The sequence below is a fragment of the Bactrocera oleae genome, chromosome 5 (genome assembly GCF_042242935.1).
Source record: "Bactrocera oleae isolate idBacOlea1 chromosome 5, idBacOlea1, whole genome shotgun sequence".
NCBI lineage: Eukaryota > Metazoa > Arthropoda > Insecta > Diptera > Tephritidae > Bactrocera > Bactrocera oleae.
The window spans coordinates 70,471,844-70,489,763 of record NC_091539.1 but is presented as its reverse complement, the minus strand read 5'-3'; the positions used below and the strand labels follow the sequence as shown (position 1 = coordinate 70,489,763).

Sequence of the window (17,920 nt, the reverse complement as noted above, 5' to 3'; positions counted from 1 at the left end):
TCCCATTAAAAATCTAAAAGATATTGTTTTTATAGCTAAAAAGTTTATTTCCTTATCACTGTCCACATAGTAAGTAATGGATCGTTATAAAAGGTAAAAAAAAATAAGCCTAAACACCCTAATAGTGAGTTTATAAAACTAAGAAAGAGAGCACTCTCTTCGCTTCACGCTCATTTATCCTTGCGCAACTTCTGACTAGACAGTTCAATCGAGTCCAACCACAGTTTCAGCTCTGCCGGCATTTCCGGTCGTGTTGCTGCTTCAGGGAAGGTCTTTAATATTTCGGTGACGTCACAATTGGTGATGCACTGCTTGGATAATGCCACAGCGCGCACAAAACCATCCGAGAGGGTGACAAACGATTGCTCCAAGTAAATAGCCTTCTCATCCCACCAAATCAGCTTGGTTTGGATCTTGTACGGATGGAAAATGGGTATGGTGCGGCGGTAGCGCACACTCGAAGCGCCCTGAACGGCGCCACCTTTGCGCTCGCGCACTTGCTCATAAAGTCCAGTCAGCGCATAGAAATGGAAACGTGCAAAGTCCAGCTCTCGCAGGTAGCGCGCGTTGTTCATGTGTCGTATGAAGATGTCCACATCCTGTGAGGTGCAGAGACCTATTTTTTTTTTTAAATATTTAGTATGATATGTGAATATGTATGGATTTGTGTGCATGAACTTACCATAGATTGTTGTGGTATCAGTGACCTTGCGTTTACTCTGGAACAGGCGCCCCGCCAACACAGTGAAAATGCAACGAATGAAGTAGTTAACATCCCAAATGATGTAGAGAATGAGCAGTATAACTAGGAAAGACATCTCGCTGAAGAGAGATAAAATAGAAATACAACAATTGTGAACATGCAAAAACACACAACTACAAACTTAGATGTGGTATGTGTGCATACAACAGTTTGAATATGTCGCAACACATAACAATAAATAACCGTAAATAATCACCGCCTTAAATGGTGGCCACAACTCTTATGAAACGCAGAAAAGTTGCTTACTTCTCATATAATAGCTTAAGAAATTGAAATATGTGATTATTTTTAAATAAAATCAGCGAAAAATACAACAAAATATCGGGTATATTCGTATTCATCGACGCACTTTACTCTCTACATGCCTCTTTGTTGTAATGTCATGTCTAAACTCCCAACTCAGCTGTTTGCATAAACATGTCGATTGCTGCAATACTTAATTAATCGATTTGACATTTGCCCCAAATGTATATTAATATTCGAAATGTATACGAATTTAATTTCAAAAGCTCGAATGAATGGATTGCAACACACGTCAAGTTCGCGTCGAAAAAAAGATGTAAAAAACCTATATTCGCATGTCTCTAAACTCATTAATAGTGAATTACCTGTTTTTTGTGTATCGTTGTTTTCTTCTTCACACGTCCGCTTTCCACAACACGCCAAGATTAAGTGAAGCGCTAAAAGTCTCTTACAACAGCACTATATAGCAGCAAGTAAGACTAAAAGAAAAGTAAAATATCAGAGAGCATGTAGTGAGTGTGCTCATCAGCCATATGCCCAACCGCCGGCTGCCATATGTATATATGTATGTATGTATGTACTGTAATTGCTTTCTCTCATATAATATGAAACTACTTTGTTGTCCCATTTTTTGTGCAACTGGTTTCTCAATCAACTCTTTCAACTTTTTGATGAGTGTGAATGGCGAGAGAGCATTACTTACAAATCATTTACAAATCAACGTTGATGACTACCCTACTATCAGTATTGCAGATACTTAAACTTTAAAAATAGGTTTCGATCTATCTGAAGAAATGTAGTGGAGTCATTCACAAAAACAAATAAATATATGGTGAACGGCAAATTTACTTGTTTACATACCCATTGAGCCAGAAATGGGCCTCATCGCTGAACAAAATTTAGCTTGAAAACGTCGGATCTTCTTGGAACTTTTCAAGAGCCTATAGAGCGAAGCGGTGAAGCTTGGGAAGGTAGAGTGGCTTGACTGACGCGCGATTTGTCATAAAAAGGCTATTGAAAGAGGTAACTCTACTTGGATCACCCGTTAAATACATAGTACATATGTGCACGAACATTATCCTGCGATGATCATCTTCGTGTTGGTGATGGTAATCAGAAACCCCCACGTTTGACTATTTTGCGCTTTCGATGCCTTTTTTGTTTTCTTAGATTTTTAAATTTTTCGACAAACAATCATATATGCCAAAATAATTTTTTTTTACAATACATAAAAATAATATTTTTTAATTAGAAGTAGTTTTTTTCTTTTAAATACCATTAGGCGTATGAGTACAAAGTTTCATGCTGATCGGTTAAGAGGTTTCGACAAGAAAGCGTAATGTGCAAACTTACATTCACATTTATAATATTAGTAAGTAATTAAGTAAAGATGGGCACCTTTAATTTTTCAAAATAAAACGATCCACATATTGTTCCACAAATTTACTTGTATTCTTTTACACACATTTACACATACGAGTAGTAAAGGTAGGTTATTTTAAAGATTGGCATACACTTTCGCTTTAGCGCTTCATAGATGTACATATGTAATCCGACTATAAAAAAATTGATTAACTAAAAACTTAATTAAATATTTTTCTTAAAGACTTTTCATACTTCAATGAGCTCAAAAAATAAATAATTCTTTCTTCTAGGCATATCTTTGATATATAATAAGTGCAGTTACATATGTATGTACGTATGTATAAGGTTTTATACGAGTATTTAGACATTCATAATCATAAGCAAAGCACTCAGCATTTCGACTCCGCAACTATCAGCAATTCGAGCGTAAATTTTTGCTTGACAAATCATTGTATTCAATCCACTTTTGTATCTCCGGCGGCACATCGGGTTTCAACTTTACGCGCGTCTGCCCATTCTCGGCCACATCCAGATTTGTTGTGGTCACCGCACTATTGTCCAGGCTCACTGTGGAGCTAACCGTGTTGTGCGACGCTTGCAGTTGCATACTTTTGGGTGCCAGCAGGTCATTCATCACCTCCTCCGCTGAGCAATCGACGATGCGCTGCCGGCAAATTGCAATGGCGTGCACGAATTGATCGGAGGGTCGCACGAAACGATGCTCCATGTAAACGGATTGTTCGTCCCAGTAGATGATCTGCGAAGAAGAAGTAAAAAGATAGAGAAGGGTTAAAATAAAGTATAAATGTAGGGATGCTATTTATTTGCTTTATAGTTCGCACTCACGCGCGATTGTATGTGAAAACGGTGATAGGGTCTGATAAATCGCCGATAACGTATGGTAGCTGCCCCCTGAAAAACTGAGCCACCTTTCCGTTTTATGGTGCGATACAAATCTGTGCGCTCGTAGAAATCCACGCGTGCAAAATCCAATTCTCGCAAATAGCGCGCATTGTTCATGTGATAGAGCAGCCAATCGATGTCATTGGTGAGGCAGAGGCCTGCGAAAATAATAAAAATTAGTTTCAGCGAATTAGAAATTATCGCATAAATGGCAAAAAGAAAACGTGACGCGGTCTTTCGAGATCTTTCAATATCTAAAGCTGGAAAATAATTAAATACCTTCTGAATTTTGTCTTAAATTTTTATGCTCGGCATTTCTTCTATTTTATTTTAAAAAAAATTTTCCACTATTATTAAACTATTAAGAGAATCGCTAATATTACGTATACGCAGAGTAGTCCCGAACAAATCATCATCCTAACAATAAAGAAGTTACATATACGCAGTGTACGTCCCAAAAACCTGCAGAAATTTTTGCACGTATTCTATTCTTTTCTAGCCCTTAAAAGTAACAACTCAGTATTACAATAACACTCATGCACACAAATGTGTTGTACTTCAATACTAATGCAGCGCAGTTGGTGTCAATAATGACATTTATTCATAAATTTACATTCCTTCAACGACATTACCTTGAACTTGGCTAAACTAATCACTTAAATGAGTAATAGGAGGCCACGTTTGTAGCGTTACGATTCGCGTCAAGCGCTACTTGCCACCAAAGCTGACTGTGATAATGTCAACGTCAAAGTGGCTAAGAAATATTCACTCTGAAACACATACACACATAGCATATATAGATGATTGTAGATATGGCATTAATGGAGAATTGGCGAACACTTTCGTTTATTACAAAAACAAGGAAAATAAAAAATGTTCGTGCTATTGCTTAGCCAAAGCAAATGGAAATCGAGTAGAGGATAGCAACATGAAAGTACTACATACGAATGCGATATTCAAACCACAATGGAAAGTGTTTAGTGAAATGTTTAATTTATAAAATTGCTGCTTATATTAATTAGAATATTAATTATTCTGTACACTAATTTATTTTTTAGTATTGAAAGGAAGACTGGAATATTTGTGTAAATACAATATTATAAGCCAGCATTACTTGCAAATCATGATTTCCCTATGGGCCCTTTTGAGAATGCAAACTATGGCGATGGCCAAATAATGCTCGTGTTGGCGCTTACGTAAGCGCCAGTGCACGTGTCAATCACATGTGGCAACAGCAGCTGAGCTACCGAAACTATCTACTATACATTCTTTAACGGCACTTTGCCACAAACGTGCTTAGTGCATACCTTTCAGCAGAATATTTCATTTGCCTGTTTTCTATTCTAATTTCACCAGTTTTAAGAACTAAAAAGAAACACATGAAACCATGTTTATTTCGCTGTTTATGCTCAAATAAGTTAAGAATATCAAAAGGCAACAATCAAAGTATCTTACAAGTATAACAAGTTCTAAGGTGTTCAAGTTCATACTTAACTTATAAATAATAATTTTATGTAATATTTTATACCTTTTGGACTCAAAGCTAAATTTTTCTAATCGAAAGGAAGAATTAGAAGATTTCCGACCAATTTAGATATACCTAATACTAATAGACTTCTTTAAACTCTAGTCTCATGTATGAGCAAAATGTGGAGGTTCTCTGTTTTCTCGATTACACAACCTGTGTAGGTTGATTCCCAAACTTATTTTTCAACATTTTAATTAAGATATAATAATGATTCTTAATGTGCTCGTTTTTGTTGTCACTTGCAAATAATGAGTAAGGAGATTTATTCAGAGATCTGTTTCCAGATAAATTTCTGCAAAAAGTGCGCAGCCACACGCCTAAATGGCGCCACTAACGTAAGATATATTTACTACTAGTGTATAGTATATTCTCATAGACGACTACATTCAAAGTTCCAATCAAATCGAATCAGAATTGTGTTTCTTTTTGGACCGCAGATGTAAGAGAACATGTCCGATGAAAAAATTGCAATATCGGTTGATGTTCGATTCTTCTATTTGGAAAGGAAATTGCCCAGTAACATCAAAGAGCAGTTGAATACTGTATACGATAACTCGTCTTTATGACGTTGACGTCAAAAGGGGTATCACGCCTGTTTCTAGGTAAAATATACCAAATTAACTTTATAACGTAAAAATATCGGACCGAAAATTAGTCAACACTCAGCCGGAATATATAACTATACTAACTTATGTTCTGCTATTCTATTCTGTATATAAAGTTTACAAGTTTTTGCTATAATAAAGATATGGTAGACAACTCTTAACATTGACCTTTAATTCATACAAATTGCATCTAATAGTCGGCTGATCACGAATATAGACCGGCCTTACTTGTTATTATTATAATAAATATTAGTTGTTTTTTTTCAGCAAAACTTACCAGCAACTGTGGTCGTCTCCAAAATATGGCACTTTCGCTTGACGAAGCGCGCCAGAATCACACAAAGGCACATACGCAGGAAGTAATGAAGTTCGAAGAGGGCATAGAGCACTAGCCCAGTAATCAGCAAATAACACCACCAAGGCAGCATAATTGGAAGCGTATAACCAATATATATATTATATATATATTTATATGTACTTATATGTGAATGGATGTTTGTGTGTTTAAATAAGTCGAGCTTGCGTGCTAAAACCGGCAACGGAACCAACTCGAAGGAGCAACAAATATTATTTGATCGACTGCTTTTCCAACCGCTAGCGTGACAAGCGAGCAGTTGCACTACAGCATTTTGTTATTGTTGTTACTTTTAATTGCGGTTGGCTTATGTATAATTAGCTGCACTAGTATGGATTCGAAACTGTAATTACTCTATGCATTACAGTGGCTTTGTTGCACAATCAAAAAGGATTCACGGCTCCACCAAAGGGTGACTTTGACGTTGTAGGGTTGAATTTGATTTTTGTTTTTGTGTTTTTTCGAGTGTGTTTTGTACTTTTAGTAATTTTCGCCGTTAATTTTCAATTAATTTAAATAAATTTTTACTAAACTATTTTTCTTTTATAATTTCGTTAGTTTTTGTTTTTTTCTTTTTGGCATTTGGTGGGAGATTAACAAGAGTAAGTTAAATTTACCGTTTCTGAAGTTTACATAGTAATTATTATTTTACACTTTTGTTGTGCCACTTTCCGACAACTTTTTTCTTACTTCTCTTATTTTTAGCTCACCAAATATCATTTGGGTGCTGTTTTTTATATTCCTATTACTGTCAACTTGTTTGTCTTTTCTTTCGTGCTTATCAAAATTGGGTCATGATCCTTTCCATTTCAGTGTCAGCTTGACGTTTAGTGGAAACGGAAGGGAGCACACTGGCAACATACGCTTATATGAACATCATAACTGTATATATGTACGAGTGTAAGCATCCTTAGTCACATCGTTTACTACAATTGCTCTATATTACTTTTTTTCTTCTGCTAGTTGCTACTGCCACTTCCCCGCAGCGTTATTCACCGATAGGTCAGGTGATGTTGCAAGTAATGTTGCAATGAATTCAAGTTTAATAATTGTTGCCGTTTTTTGAGCAAAACACTGTCATAGTTCTTCCTTCATGTTGTGTACACAAAGCAAAATGCCTCTTACATACAGACATATGTATATGTGTGTATAAGTGTATATACACTTTTAAGGAGTGCTAATAATTGATATATTGACCGAAAAACTTTGTATACAAAAATTTGCGGAAGTGTTTTTTCGCTTTTTGCAAAAAAGCTTCTCACTTTATACGCCTAAAAGCAAACAACGAAATGTTAAAAACAAAAAAGTTTCTTCGACGTCAATTTCACCACCACTAAATGCCACTTTGTGGATCTGAATGTGCATAATAATTACTAAGTATTTAATTTCATTAATTCTCTACGATTTTCACTTGTTTCTGAAGCGCAACATTTCGTGGCCGCAACTAAATAACTACTAAGCAATTTGACGCTGAAAAAATTTTGAGTCCTCAGGATTATTATTGCGAACATTTTGACATTTCCTCTGCTCTTTGTAAGCGTCTGCGCAGTAGCGAGACGAAAGAGCGTGCAACACGTGGGAGACTTCTATATTATCAACAATAACAATAACTGCTTTGTATTGAGCTAGGAAAAGAGGGAAATAACAAAGCAAGATGATAATAAAAGATGTTGTGATCTCTTAACCAAAAAGAAAAACAGTGACAGACAAAAGTACCGAATGACTAACCTACCACAAGGCTAGGTATAAAGATACATATATAGTAGCAATGTCTTATGCCGCTTCAAAATTATCATCAGGGGGGCTCAGCACACGACTAAAGACTTCACCAATTTTTGATGGAGCCAGAGACCCTTAAGTTGTGCTAAAGTCCCTTAACTCCGTAAACTCATTTTCATTTCACTAACAGGTAATATAAACACATTCTTACATATTTGTTTCTTAATTTATTTTTCAAAAAAGTTAGTTAAGTAGTTTATACATTGCAAGTTATTACCACAAGTCAATAATATTTATCTTATTAAATTAATATTTATGTGTGTATATGTATTTATAAATCAATAAAAGGCGCACTTTACACGGAATTTAAATTATTACAGGTTTATTATTGAACACTTTATTTACGCTTTAGGCGGTAAGCTTGAAGGGGAAGTTAATGGGGAGCGAAATTTACAAGGGAGTTGCAAACAATAATTGTCTATTAACAGTTATAAAATATTTGTATAACTCTGACTGTGGAAACTAAATCTTTGTACGAGTAATGTAACGGTTTGTGTAGGCATATTCTGCTTTTGTTCGATTTATTTCAGTTTAACTAATAAATAACAGTAACTGCGATGAAAATAGCTAAAAGAAAAAATAGCCAACAAAATATATTTTGACTCGCACTCGACACTCGTCAGCAATAAATACTCAATAACGTTTAATGAATCAGTAAATATGCGCATTTAACAATTTCTGATTTTTCAGCCATTCATTTCAAGTCAATGTGTAATTTTATTTTCTACTTCTGCGCACTGCGTTTACTTTCTAACTGTTGTCCGTATGGTTTCTGTATGCGCTTAGCTGTGAGTATGAGGGTTTAGGCGGCTATTTTATTTCATTATTTATGTTTCTATTTTTTCTTCTCTAAATGAGGCGTATTCTGGCATAATTTAGCACTTCACGAATAAAATTTCAAATTGCTCTTAAACGAAAATGCGCCTTTCTACTTTTGGCTGACGTTAGGCATTTCATCAATTAATATATAATATATGTTTATAAATACTAAATTTAGAGTTATATTTCACGTCCCATATTATGTGCTACTTTCGCAAATTATGTCTAATAATTATATAAAAATTTACAACTCCAAATGTAACCTTTTAACGGTATGCAATTTCAAGGTTATATTTAAAATGCGGCTGCTTTTTCATTAAGTTACCTACTTGCAATTAAAGGGTTCTTGCACTCATCTTAAGCAGCATGAATTACAGTTATCAAGAAATACATTAAATCGGGCGCTGTTATTCACCACTAAGCGATCGGTTTTGATTAATTTCTGCAGCCGACATCAAACTGGCGAATTTGTATAACAAAAACTATTATGCGACAAAATTTTAGTGATAAATTAAAAAAACAAAAAAAAAAAGAAAACAACAACTCAGGTGTGGCTTCGTGTGCTCAAGAAAGTATAACGTACTCTAATTTTGCAAATTATCAAATATTGATTAAACAAATATTTCACTTTGCGGTAACTTAAACATAAAGTCACAATAAAGCTGCAGTTGTCGTTTTTTCTTGCATAAGATAATCACTACAATCACTATTTAACTTAATTGCACTACATAAATGTACGTATGTAAGTGTACATTAGCCGTCGTATATATTTACATATGAGCCGAAATATGTATGCATATTGTAAATGTTAGCTTAATATTACAATTATTTTTTTTTTTATGTTGTGTGTTGCTTTCTTTTATATAAACCATTACTATATAACTATGTAAATATTTTTGTAAACTTATTTGTGTGTATATGCATTTTCAGCGTCGTTATCAATTTTTTATGTGTGTATATAAGCAAAATTAGTTGCGTCGCTGTTTTAGTTCCTTATTCATTTGTGTTTTTGCACATTTGTTAATCCAAGACATTTGACAGTTTCCAAGCACAACAATAATTACAGTTAATTCACAAATTCGTAGCCGATTATTCAAGGACAACAACTTAATTTAATTACTGGTATATTAAGGAATATACGTAGATAACCTTTATCAACGGAGGTTCTTGATATTCTATATAATAAACTGCTTAATGCTCGTCATGCTGGTGAATATGACAAAGCTCATCAAAATTACAACTCGAAACATGTTTTTCATATTGCTCTTTTAGTGTTTTCAAGCTGCAGAGATCTTGATCTTGCGGACAGCCGGGCAAGCGAATCGGGCGTTCCTGATGCAACGTTAATACCATAGGACCATTTTCATTATTACACCTAAGAAGCGGAGGATTATTATATATATATAATATATAACAAATTTTAATGATTGACTTACTCATACAGCACAAAAGCTAAATTCGTGGCGAATGCGTCGATTATGCTAGTACGCCAGGCGCGTTCACGCCCAAAATCACGATATGTCAAAGGCTCTGCATCTTTATAAAGACCAAGATGCGCCAAAACCTTTAACAAAGTGCCAGAGTGAGTAAAGTAAAATGTAGCATTCGATTTGTTGGAATTTGGACTATAAAACAAATTAAAAAGTTTATTAGTTATGTATAAAAAAAATAAAAATATTATATTATATTTATAAAAAAAAAAAATTTATAAAAAAAAAAATTATATTTATATAAAAAAAACATTATATATAAAAAAAAAATTATATATAAAAAAAATTATATACAAAAAAAATTCAGTAGTTTATTTAAATTTAGTTAGAAAAAAATGTTTAGCGTAAACTAATAAACGACTCGAACGGGTTTGGGAATGTATTCGAAATAAGGAAAATATAGCGCATTAATTATTAATTTCGCATATTTTCCATCGCTTTATACTACACTACTCCCATTGTACTCACTCAATATATTCAAACATATTTTTAATCGCTGCACAGGCCATGCGATGGGTGATTTCATAACCATAGCCGTCATTCCAAAAATACTCTAGATCTTCGAAAAATTCGAAAGCTTTGATCGTGTCCCGATTAAAAAGACTACACCACACAGAAGGTTCTTGACCACGATTCCAAGCTGTTTCAAACCCGCATATCGTATAGATGAGCTTTGCGTCTTCGGCGGTGATATTTTGAATTTGAGTGCGATGACGAATATAGTTAACGGCATCAATTATTTCGGGTTCGTGCAGAAAACGTTCTGAATTGTCAAATGTCTTTGGATTTTTATCAACATCGATTTTCCATTTGTTGCAAAGTTTATAAAACTGCAATGAAACAAAGAGAGCAAAGTAAAAACTAGCAAAGAAAGAGTAAAATGAAATCAAATAATTAAGAAACTTCTCCATGCACACATACTAAAAACTAGTGCTACAAAATCATGATAAAACACTTTTTTATGGAACTTTTATTTTCACAGAAGTCTGTTCAAAACACACTGTCTAATTGACAGCTCATCATTTGGCCCGATTCATGTACCTGCAGCAGGTTCGTAAACGACGACTGTGTTGTCGACACAACCCACCGCCAGAGCGGCCTTGTGCGAGTGGAACGACAAACAGGTCGGATAGCCTATTTTCGTGCCCATAAAGCCCTCATTGCCGCGCAATGTGTTGAGCGCTCGCCCGTTCTCCTGATGCAGCGCAATGCCCTGAGCACTGCCGCACGCCAAGAGGTCTGCTGACGGATGACTAGCAATCACGGCTACATCAACGTTCGCCTCCCAGCTCTGCACTGCAGCTGCTTGCCGCAAGTCGAAGACACGCATTCGACCTTGTGAACAACCGGTGACCAGCATTGGTTGATTCTCCTTCATGCATGCAGATAATATGGCACCGGTGTGCTCGCGAAACACACAAATGCGCGACTCTTGCGGCGACTGTCGTTTGTCAAACAGGCGCACACTCCCATCAGCACAACCCGCCACCACAATGCTGCTGTTAAGATTGTATGAGAATGGTGCCAGCACCTGTACGCTCGTCTCACTGCCAATCGGTATGTCACAGTGTTTCAGCTCACGTTCAACATCCCAAATGCGTAGGTAACGTGAAATTCCACCACCCACCACCAAGTGCTGTCGACATTGCTGCCAAGCAGTAACTATGCCCGTGCGCATCATATCACGACGGTGCTTCAGGGAAGACGAACCAGAGCCACTGCCACTGCCGCTGCCGCCACTACCATAGGAACTAGTACAGGCGGCATTCATTGCGGGTATACCCTCGAAGGCAGTGATTAGCTGCGACTCTGGATGATCATCTGTGCCGGGCTGCCAAACTCGCACCACACCGTCCTCATGACCGACCAGTATCAAGCCGATGTCCTGTGCATTCAAGAATTCAATGGCACTAACACGAGAAGTTAAGCTTTGCTGTTGTTGTTGTAAATATTGTTGCTGATGATGCTGCATGTGTGCTGACGGCGACGAGGACGCCCCACCGGATTCGCCCACATGGTTACGCGTCGCAGCACTGCTGCCCGCCTGTGGTATATAGGACCGCACCGAATTCCGAGCCCAATCGTACACGAGCACCTTTTCTTTATAGGCTACGGCTAGTTGCGGCTCGTATGGCAGTAATTTAACAATGGCAGGCGTGTGCTGTGTCTTCAGCATGCATATTTGGGTATCAATGCGGCTTCCGCGTATGTGTTGCTCTTTCGCTTGCCGACGTATCAGCTCATTACGATGAAAACGAAAGTGGCGCGAGCGTAACTCAGGCGAATTCGTGTCGGCGGGAAACACCTGTTGTCCTTCCGTACCTTCTGCGGAGGCGTAGCGATTCTTTCCAGGTCGCATGAAGTACGAATTGGCCCATGATATGAACTCGGTTTGCAGAATTGGCTTAAGCACAAATTTCGGCTCGTAGTTGTTTTCGCTCGTGCTGCTGTGTGCTGAACGTGAACCGTCACCGCTGCCACTGCCGCCTACTGCATTGATACTTAAACCGGCAACACCACTGACGGCATTGCCAACGCCCAACATGCCGGTACTGCGACTACCATTTAGTTGTGCGCAACTGTCCGTTTCATCGCCCATCGAGGTAGTGCGCATTTTGCGTTGCAAAACACTTTGATGGTCGCCACTGTTTATTACATTGGCAGGTAGCAACTTTGTATTACGCAACTTGTTTGCCCAGTTGCTGATATTTGGATGTCCAACTTGTACACCGCCGCCGCCTACTGGCGGTGACTCTCCACTTAAAAAAATGCCACGCGTTGATGGACTCGGTGGCAAACTGACACTTGAATTGCACTTGTCGCTGGTAGCTTCTTTGGCGGTAATCAAATCAACCGACTTATCGCGAACGTAAGCAATAATTTTCTGCGCTGTTGCAGCCACCTCCGGAAACGGATCATGACCCAGATTGTAAATACCTTGCCACAGACGCAAAAATATTGACTGAAATGGTATGGCACTGGAGACCATGTTTGATATAGAACTGGAGCTAGCGCCTCGACGCATAGACACATGGCGTTCCAAGCTGTGCGTCGAGTGGTGTACAATCGATGGGCTGGGCGTACTGGGCATGCCATGACTTATGCTGGCGCTGCGTTCACTACCGCTCACAGATGTGGTTAGTGCCAAAGCGGGATTCGAACTACTCATTTGCTCTTGCATATAAACAGTGACGAACTGCGACTCAAATAACAGCACCATCCATTGTAGCGCTGCCGCCAACTCTAAACGCACTAAAGGTGACATATCTTCACCCACTGTATCCAAGAGAGTGATGGCGATTATGCGATCAATATTATTTGCATGCTCCTCTCGATCCGTGACTGAACTGATAAAAGTGCCCAGCGCAAAGACAGCAGCTGCACGTACTTCCGGTATGGGATCCTTAAGTAGGGGATACAGTTTTTCGTGCGCCAAGTCGCGCACTCCAGACCAACGGGCTTTCTCGAAATTCTGCCAAAGCATTCCTGAGTGTTATAGTAAATAGAATTGTTAGGAAATTGGAAAAAGTATGTATATTGCATTTGCTTTAGCTTTTGATAAGCTTTGTTAAACAGCACGCGATGTAAAATTATATTTTATACATCAGGAGGAAGCTTTTAACCCGTTCCGCGTCACAAATATCATCAAAAGAGAAGCAAATCATAGACAACACTTAATAAATTATCGTACCTAAGCATATGGCCAGCCATTGCCGGAGTAGCCAGCTTTCATCGTTCAATTGCTCCAAACAAATCGACACCAATGAACCCTGCAAAGCGCTCGTTTTCCCCAGAAGGAAGTCATTAACTATGCAAGCCAACACAAATGCGGAGAGCGTGCGATGTTCCTTAGAAACTGATGTATCTTGCAGTACTGATAGAAAGTATTTATGCTCTTTGACCAAATCCACCTGACAATTTGGGTCGACTGCAAGTATTTTAGCCCATATAAATACCAGCACAGGGCGCAATTCTTTTGCGGAGCTTTGTAGAAGTTTAAGTACGTAAGGGAAGATGCCCACACCCAGAGCTAAATTCACCGCCCATGGACCCAAATCGAGGAAGCGTGCTAGTAGTTCTAAAGCACGTAAACGGTGCACTTGTGACAACAGGACTTGCAGAACTATAGGTAACTGCTCCGGTGGGGATCGTGATTCGGACTCACGATCGAGCCAAACTTGAAAAGCCGTTAATTGTTGTTCGAAAAATGGTAATTGACGATATGGTGCACCTTTCTCCAGTATTTCAGGCAATTGCTGTAAAGCGTAATCGACAACTAAATCCCAAGCAGACCACATATGATGCCGAAAGCAGGGCGGTAATGCTGGATGCGAAACAGGTGTGCAATCGTGGGAACGTAAAATTCTCTCTGCAAGTAGAAAGTTGCGAAATAGACTGGCAACTAGCAAATCCTGCCGAAATAAGCGCTGAAATAGTTCACGCGGTAAAGTGTTCCATGCAATGGTGTCGGTTATTGCAGTGAATATCCAATTCAACTCGCCCATCATTGTACGTCGATCGTTTACTTTTCCAGGTATTTTATCGACTTGCTCACTTTGAATGAGCGGTACTAATTCGAATTTCTCCTGCATCGTATACCATTTTAGTGCGATATTGATGGGTGTCGTTAGGCAGGAAGTAAAGAGATCTGCAGGAAGGTCGGCATTCATCGGCAATATCTCATTGACCGAACAGGCGGCCAAATGTATGCAATTTTTGTAGCTTACAAATGGCGTCAACAGAGAAGATGCCTGTCCAGATCCAATGCGTTGACTAGATCTTTCTAAGTCTCTTTCATGTTGTTCTGCAAATTGCTGGAACGAATTTATAATTATGCCGGCGTTTGAGCAATCGTATACGTAAATTGATGGTGCACCCATCCAGCTTTGCAACTCAAATATGCTCAAAGGTATGTATTGTGTGAACGTCTTATTGAACACCCAAATTTCACCATTTGCCGTGGGCTTTGGCACGCCATGTCCATTATAATGGAATAGTATGCGCTCACCTTTTGCATTGCGGCGCAGTGAAGTGCACAACTTCTTTACATCTTCAGATGTCGGATCATGACATTTCTTATAACGCGCACGAGGCTGCCAGCGTTCATATTGCATTTGCAGATTATTACCTATCAGTTCCATAGCTTTTGGTGCTGATACAGAAGACGGATCAACCCAACACTCCAGGCGTGCGCATGGCTGTATTTTCACGACGTCCGGTGGATCAACGCCTATGTTAAGGCACAGCACTAACACCACACTAGCAGTTTTCATACGTTCCCGTATGCGCCATGCTACCGCTTTGCATTTTATGCCTTCGATTCTCTCTTGATGTCGTTTAGCTTGAAAACAGAGTGGACAATGTTTGTCAGGCACTATAATACCAAAGGAGCCATTTGTCAACTGTTGTAGAATCGGTAGCATTTGTGGATTATCAGACATCGACGTTTTCCGGCTGCTAACCATGGAGGTAGAGAGACGTCCATAATTGCGAACACTTTCCATTTATATATCAAATTTCAGAAACAACACACTCCTTTTGATATATGGCAAATATCACTAACTGTCTGTCAAAAGGTCGATTATAAATGACCCTGACCGACTTAAGGCCGACTTTGCCTGTGACACTTATTTTCCTAATTATTAGGCTGAATTTCCAAATTTGAGATGCTTATAAAATTTCTGCACTATGTAGGAATATAGCTGCGTCAAATATTTTTCTTCGATCGGTATATAACGCTCAGAACTTTGAAGCCGCTTTTTGGTTCAGACCCACCTAAGTCTGATATCCCGTAACTGTTCAATACACAGAGCAATACGTTTTGTCGATGGTGACTAATAACAAAGCACAATTTTTGCTAGATTCGCATTATAACACATCACTTTTGCGCATTTTGTATGCACTTAACGACTTTAATGCGTTTCCAATTTTTAATTACCACAATTTTTTTACTTTTAATTGAAAACCACGTTAGACTGAAAAATACGCAGCATTCTTTTAATTCTTTACCGCATTTGACGTTTCTATCAAATTTTATTGGTTATTCTGCTTTAATTGGCAGTTCGCGTCTTTTGTGTTTGCGTACCCCATTCGTCAATAACATTCGAGTTCAGCCGGTAGAGTTGCCGTTGTTTTTTAAGAGCACAGAAATATTAACCCTAAGACTACCTAAAGAAATTTTTCCATACTACAATTATTTCAAATGTGGTATAGGATTTCAGACTTTAATGAACAAGAGTAAACGATTTGAAAATATGTGCACTCACCCTTAAAACTGGATCCTTATGTAAAGCCTCTGGATATTCTACCGGTACAATGTTTTCTCTTCCAAAAAGGCCAGTGGTAAAACTCTCTGCGCTCTTTAGCGTGCGCTGCGTCTTCGTATATTTAAAATAATATAAGTTAGGATCATACTCGTCAACTAAAAGTTTTGGAAAACGATTTTGCATTCGCTCTGCCAATTCCTCCAACTCTTTCTCCCCTTCGATGGTAAGATATTTCTCTTCCTCGCTATTAGCATCAAAATGCCAACGGCGTAAACGAGCCAATTCTTCAGGGCATAACTTAGTTTGGGCGTTTGTTAAAATTTCCTTCTTCAATCGAACTAGCCTTGATTTTGCTCCCTCAATGTGCTCTTTACTTGGATTTCGCATACCATGTCTTATCACTGACCAAATGCGAGTAGGGCGACATTCTGTTTGAGAAAATTGTGAAATTAAATATGTTTTTTATAATTACTGTAGCTTTAAGCTTTTATATTGTAACATATCTATCGTACCTGGATAAGTTATGGGTTTATCGTCCAAGTTTGCTACAACGCGATAAGGAGTTTTCGTAGAAAGGTGAGACTCGATATCTTGTCGTTTTAGTTGTGAACATTGCGGCTCCAATAACAGCTCTACAGAATCCGACGCAACTTGCTCAATTTTTGCAACGGCATGTAACACAAAACACCCAATGTCAATCAGTAAAAACAAATAGACTAGGCACTTTATCATTTCTGCAGTATTCCACGTGAACAGTTGCAAAAATTTGTCAATTAAATAAAACAGGAAATTTAGTTAAATTATAAAATAGAAGAGGACACACAAATTATAAAAATTACACCGGGACAGAAGAAACAGTAAACAGTAAATAAAAAGAAATGTCAAATATGTAAACAAATCTTAAAAAATATATGTAAATAAATGAAGTGACAAACTGCCACAAAATCTCCAAAAACTATGAATTGCTGGCAAATACCGGCGTTAAGCATAATGAGTAATTACGGAGGGAACGTCTGGTAAGACTTAACGTTTTTAAATTATATTTCAATATTTATATAAAACATAAACATAAGTACATAAATTGTAGTTACTTTTTAATGTTTGCCAAACAATTTTTGAATTTTAAGCACTCCATAAAAGCAGTCAGGTCTAAGGAACCGGAACGGAAACTGATTTTTATTCAGCCAAGGACTGCCGACTCGGCACCATTCCTCGAAATTACTTGAGGGATTATTCCGCAGTTACTACAACAGCAGCGGTGTATACGGGAGCGTTTTATGTTCAAGGACGGACAAATTCCATATTATCTAAAACATTTCAGTTCTGGTCACCTTTTTTTATATGCGAAAATATAATATAATAACTAATATTATTTGTAATTTTCTGTACCACTATAAATATCAATAACCTTTTTAAAATTATAATAGAAAATTTCCTTGAATATACCAGTGCTATTGTGAAGATATAATAATCATAAAATTAGAAAACTATATATAATATAAACCAATCAAATAATTTTTATATGACTAAAAAAGTTTTCTTAAAACAGAAATGATGTAGAGTTGTTGTATATATCGTTTGGCAAACGGAGTGTTAGGAGTCAATAACCATATAATAAGTTAAGTTATAATAAACGGTAGTATGGTACATGGTTGAATATAAATTAGATTTAAAAAATCTTCGGGAATGACATCGAAATCAGCCAGCGTGTGTTGTGGCCCTCTACAGTTTCACTGCAAGTGTTAGAACTAAAGACATATAGCATACCGTCCTTTAAAATGCTAGCTGAAGTGATGAACAAACA

General features: G+C 37.6%; 4 protein-coding genes across 6 annotated transcripts; all 4 read right to left on the bottom strand.

Annotated features, from left to right (window-relative positions):
• Window positions 1-23: 23 nt before the first annotated feature.
• On the bottom strand, window positions 24-1,482 carry LOC106626953 (protein THEM6). Of its 3 annotated transcripts, none has more exons than XM_014246863.3 (3): window positions 1,372-1,482; window positions 683-822; window positions 24-616 (listed from the first exon to the last, which is right to left on the bottom strand). In XM_014246863.3, the coding sequence occupies exons 2-3, from the start codon at window positions 816-818 to the stop codon at window positions 171-173; spliced, it is 582 nt and encodes a 193-aa protein (XP_014102338.2). In that variant the 5' UTR covers window positions 819-822; window positions 1,372-1,482; the 3' UTR covers window positions 24-170. The 3 variants fall into 3 exon arrangements, with proteins under 3 accessions (XP_014102338.2, XP_014102339.2, XP_014102340.2); XM_014246864.3 differs by lacking the exon at window positions 1,372-1,482 and adding an exon at window positions 960-1,046; XM_014246865.3 differs by lacking the exon at window positions 1,372-1,482 and adding an exon at window positions 885-981.
• Window positions 1,483-2,434: 952 nt separating this feature from the next.
• LOC106626970 (protein THEM6) lies at window positions 2,435-7,197 on the bottom strand. The gene is made up of 4 exons (XM_070110507.1): window positions 7,137-7,197; window positions 5,685-7,033; window positions 3,218-3,432; window positions 2,435-3,128 (listed from the first exon to the last, which is right to left on the bottom strand). Exons 2-4 carry the CDS (start codon window positions 5,833-5,835, stop codon window positions 2,784-2,786), a joined length of 711 nt encoding a protein of 236 aa, XP_069966608.1. The 5' UTR covers window positions 5,836-7,033; window positions 7,137-7,197; the 3' UTR covers window positions 2,435-2,783.
• Window positions 7,198-7,685: 488 nt separating this feature from the next.
• On the bottom strand, window positions 7,686-16,967 carry Mipp2 (Multiple inositol polyphosphate phosphatase 2). Its single transcript, XM_014247022.3, has 5 exons — window positions 16,629-16,967; window positions 16,117-16,544; window positions 10,319-10,680; window positions 9,797-9,985; window positions 7,686-9,735 (listed from the first exon to the last, which is right to left on the bottom strand). The coding sequence occupies exons 1-5, from the start codon at window positions 16,846-16,848 to the stop codon at window positions 9,552-9,554; spliced, it is 1,383 nt and encodes a 460-aa protein (XP_014102497.1). The 5' UTR covers window positions 16,849-16,967; the 3' UTR covers window positions 7,686-9,551.
• Window positions 10,455-16,020, bottom strand: raptor (regulatory associated protein of MTOR complex 1). The gene is made up of 3 exons (XM_014247021.3): window positions 13,542-16,020; window positions 10,892-13,336; window positions 10,455-10,680 (listed from the first exon to the last, which is right to left on the bottom strand). The coding sequence occupies exons 1-3, from the start codon at window positions 15,352-15,354 to the stop codon at window positions 10,673-10,675; spliced, it is 4,266 nt and encodes a 1,421-aa protein (XP_014102496.1). The 5' UTR covers window positions 15,355-16,020; the 3' UTR covers window positions 10,455-10,672.
• Window positions 16,968-17,920: the final 953 nt, after the last annotated feature.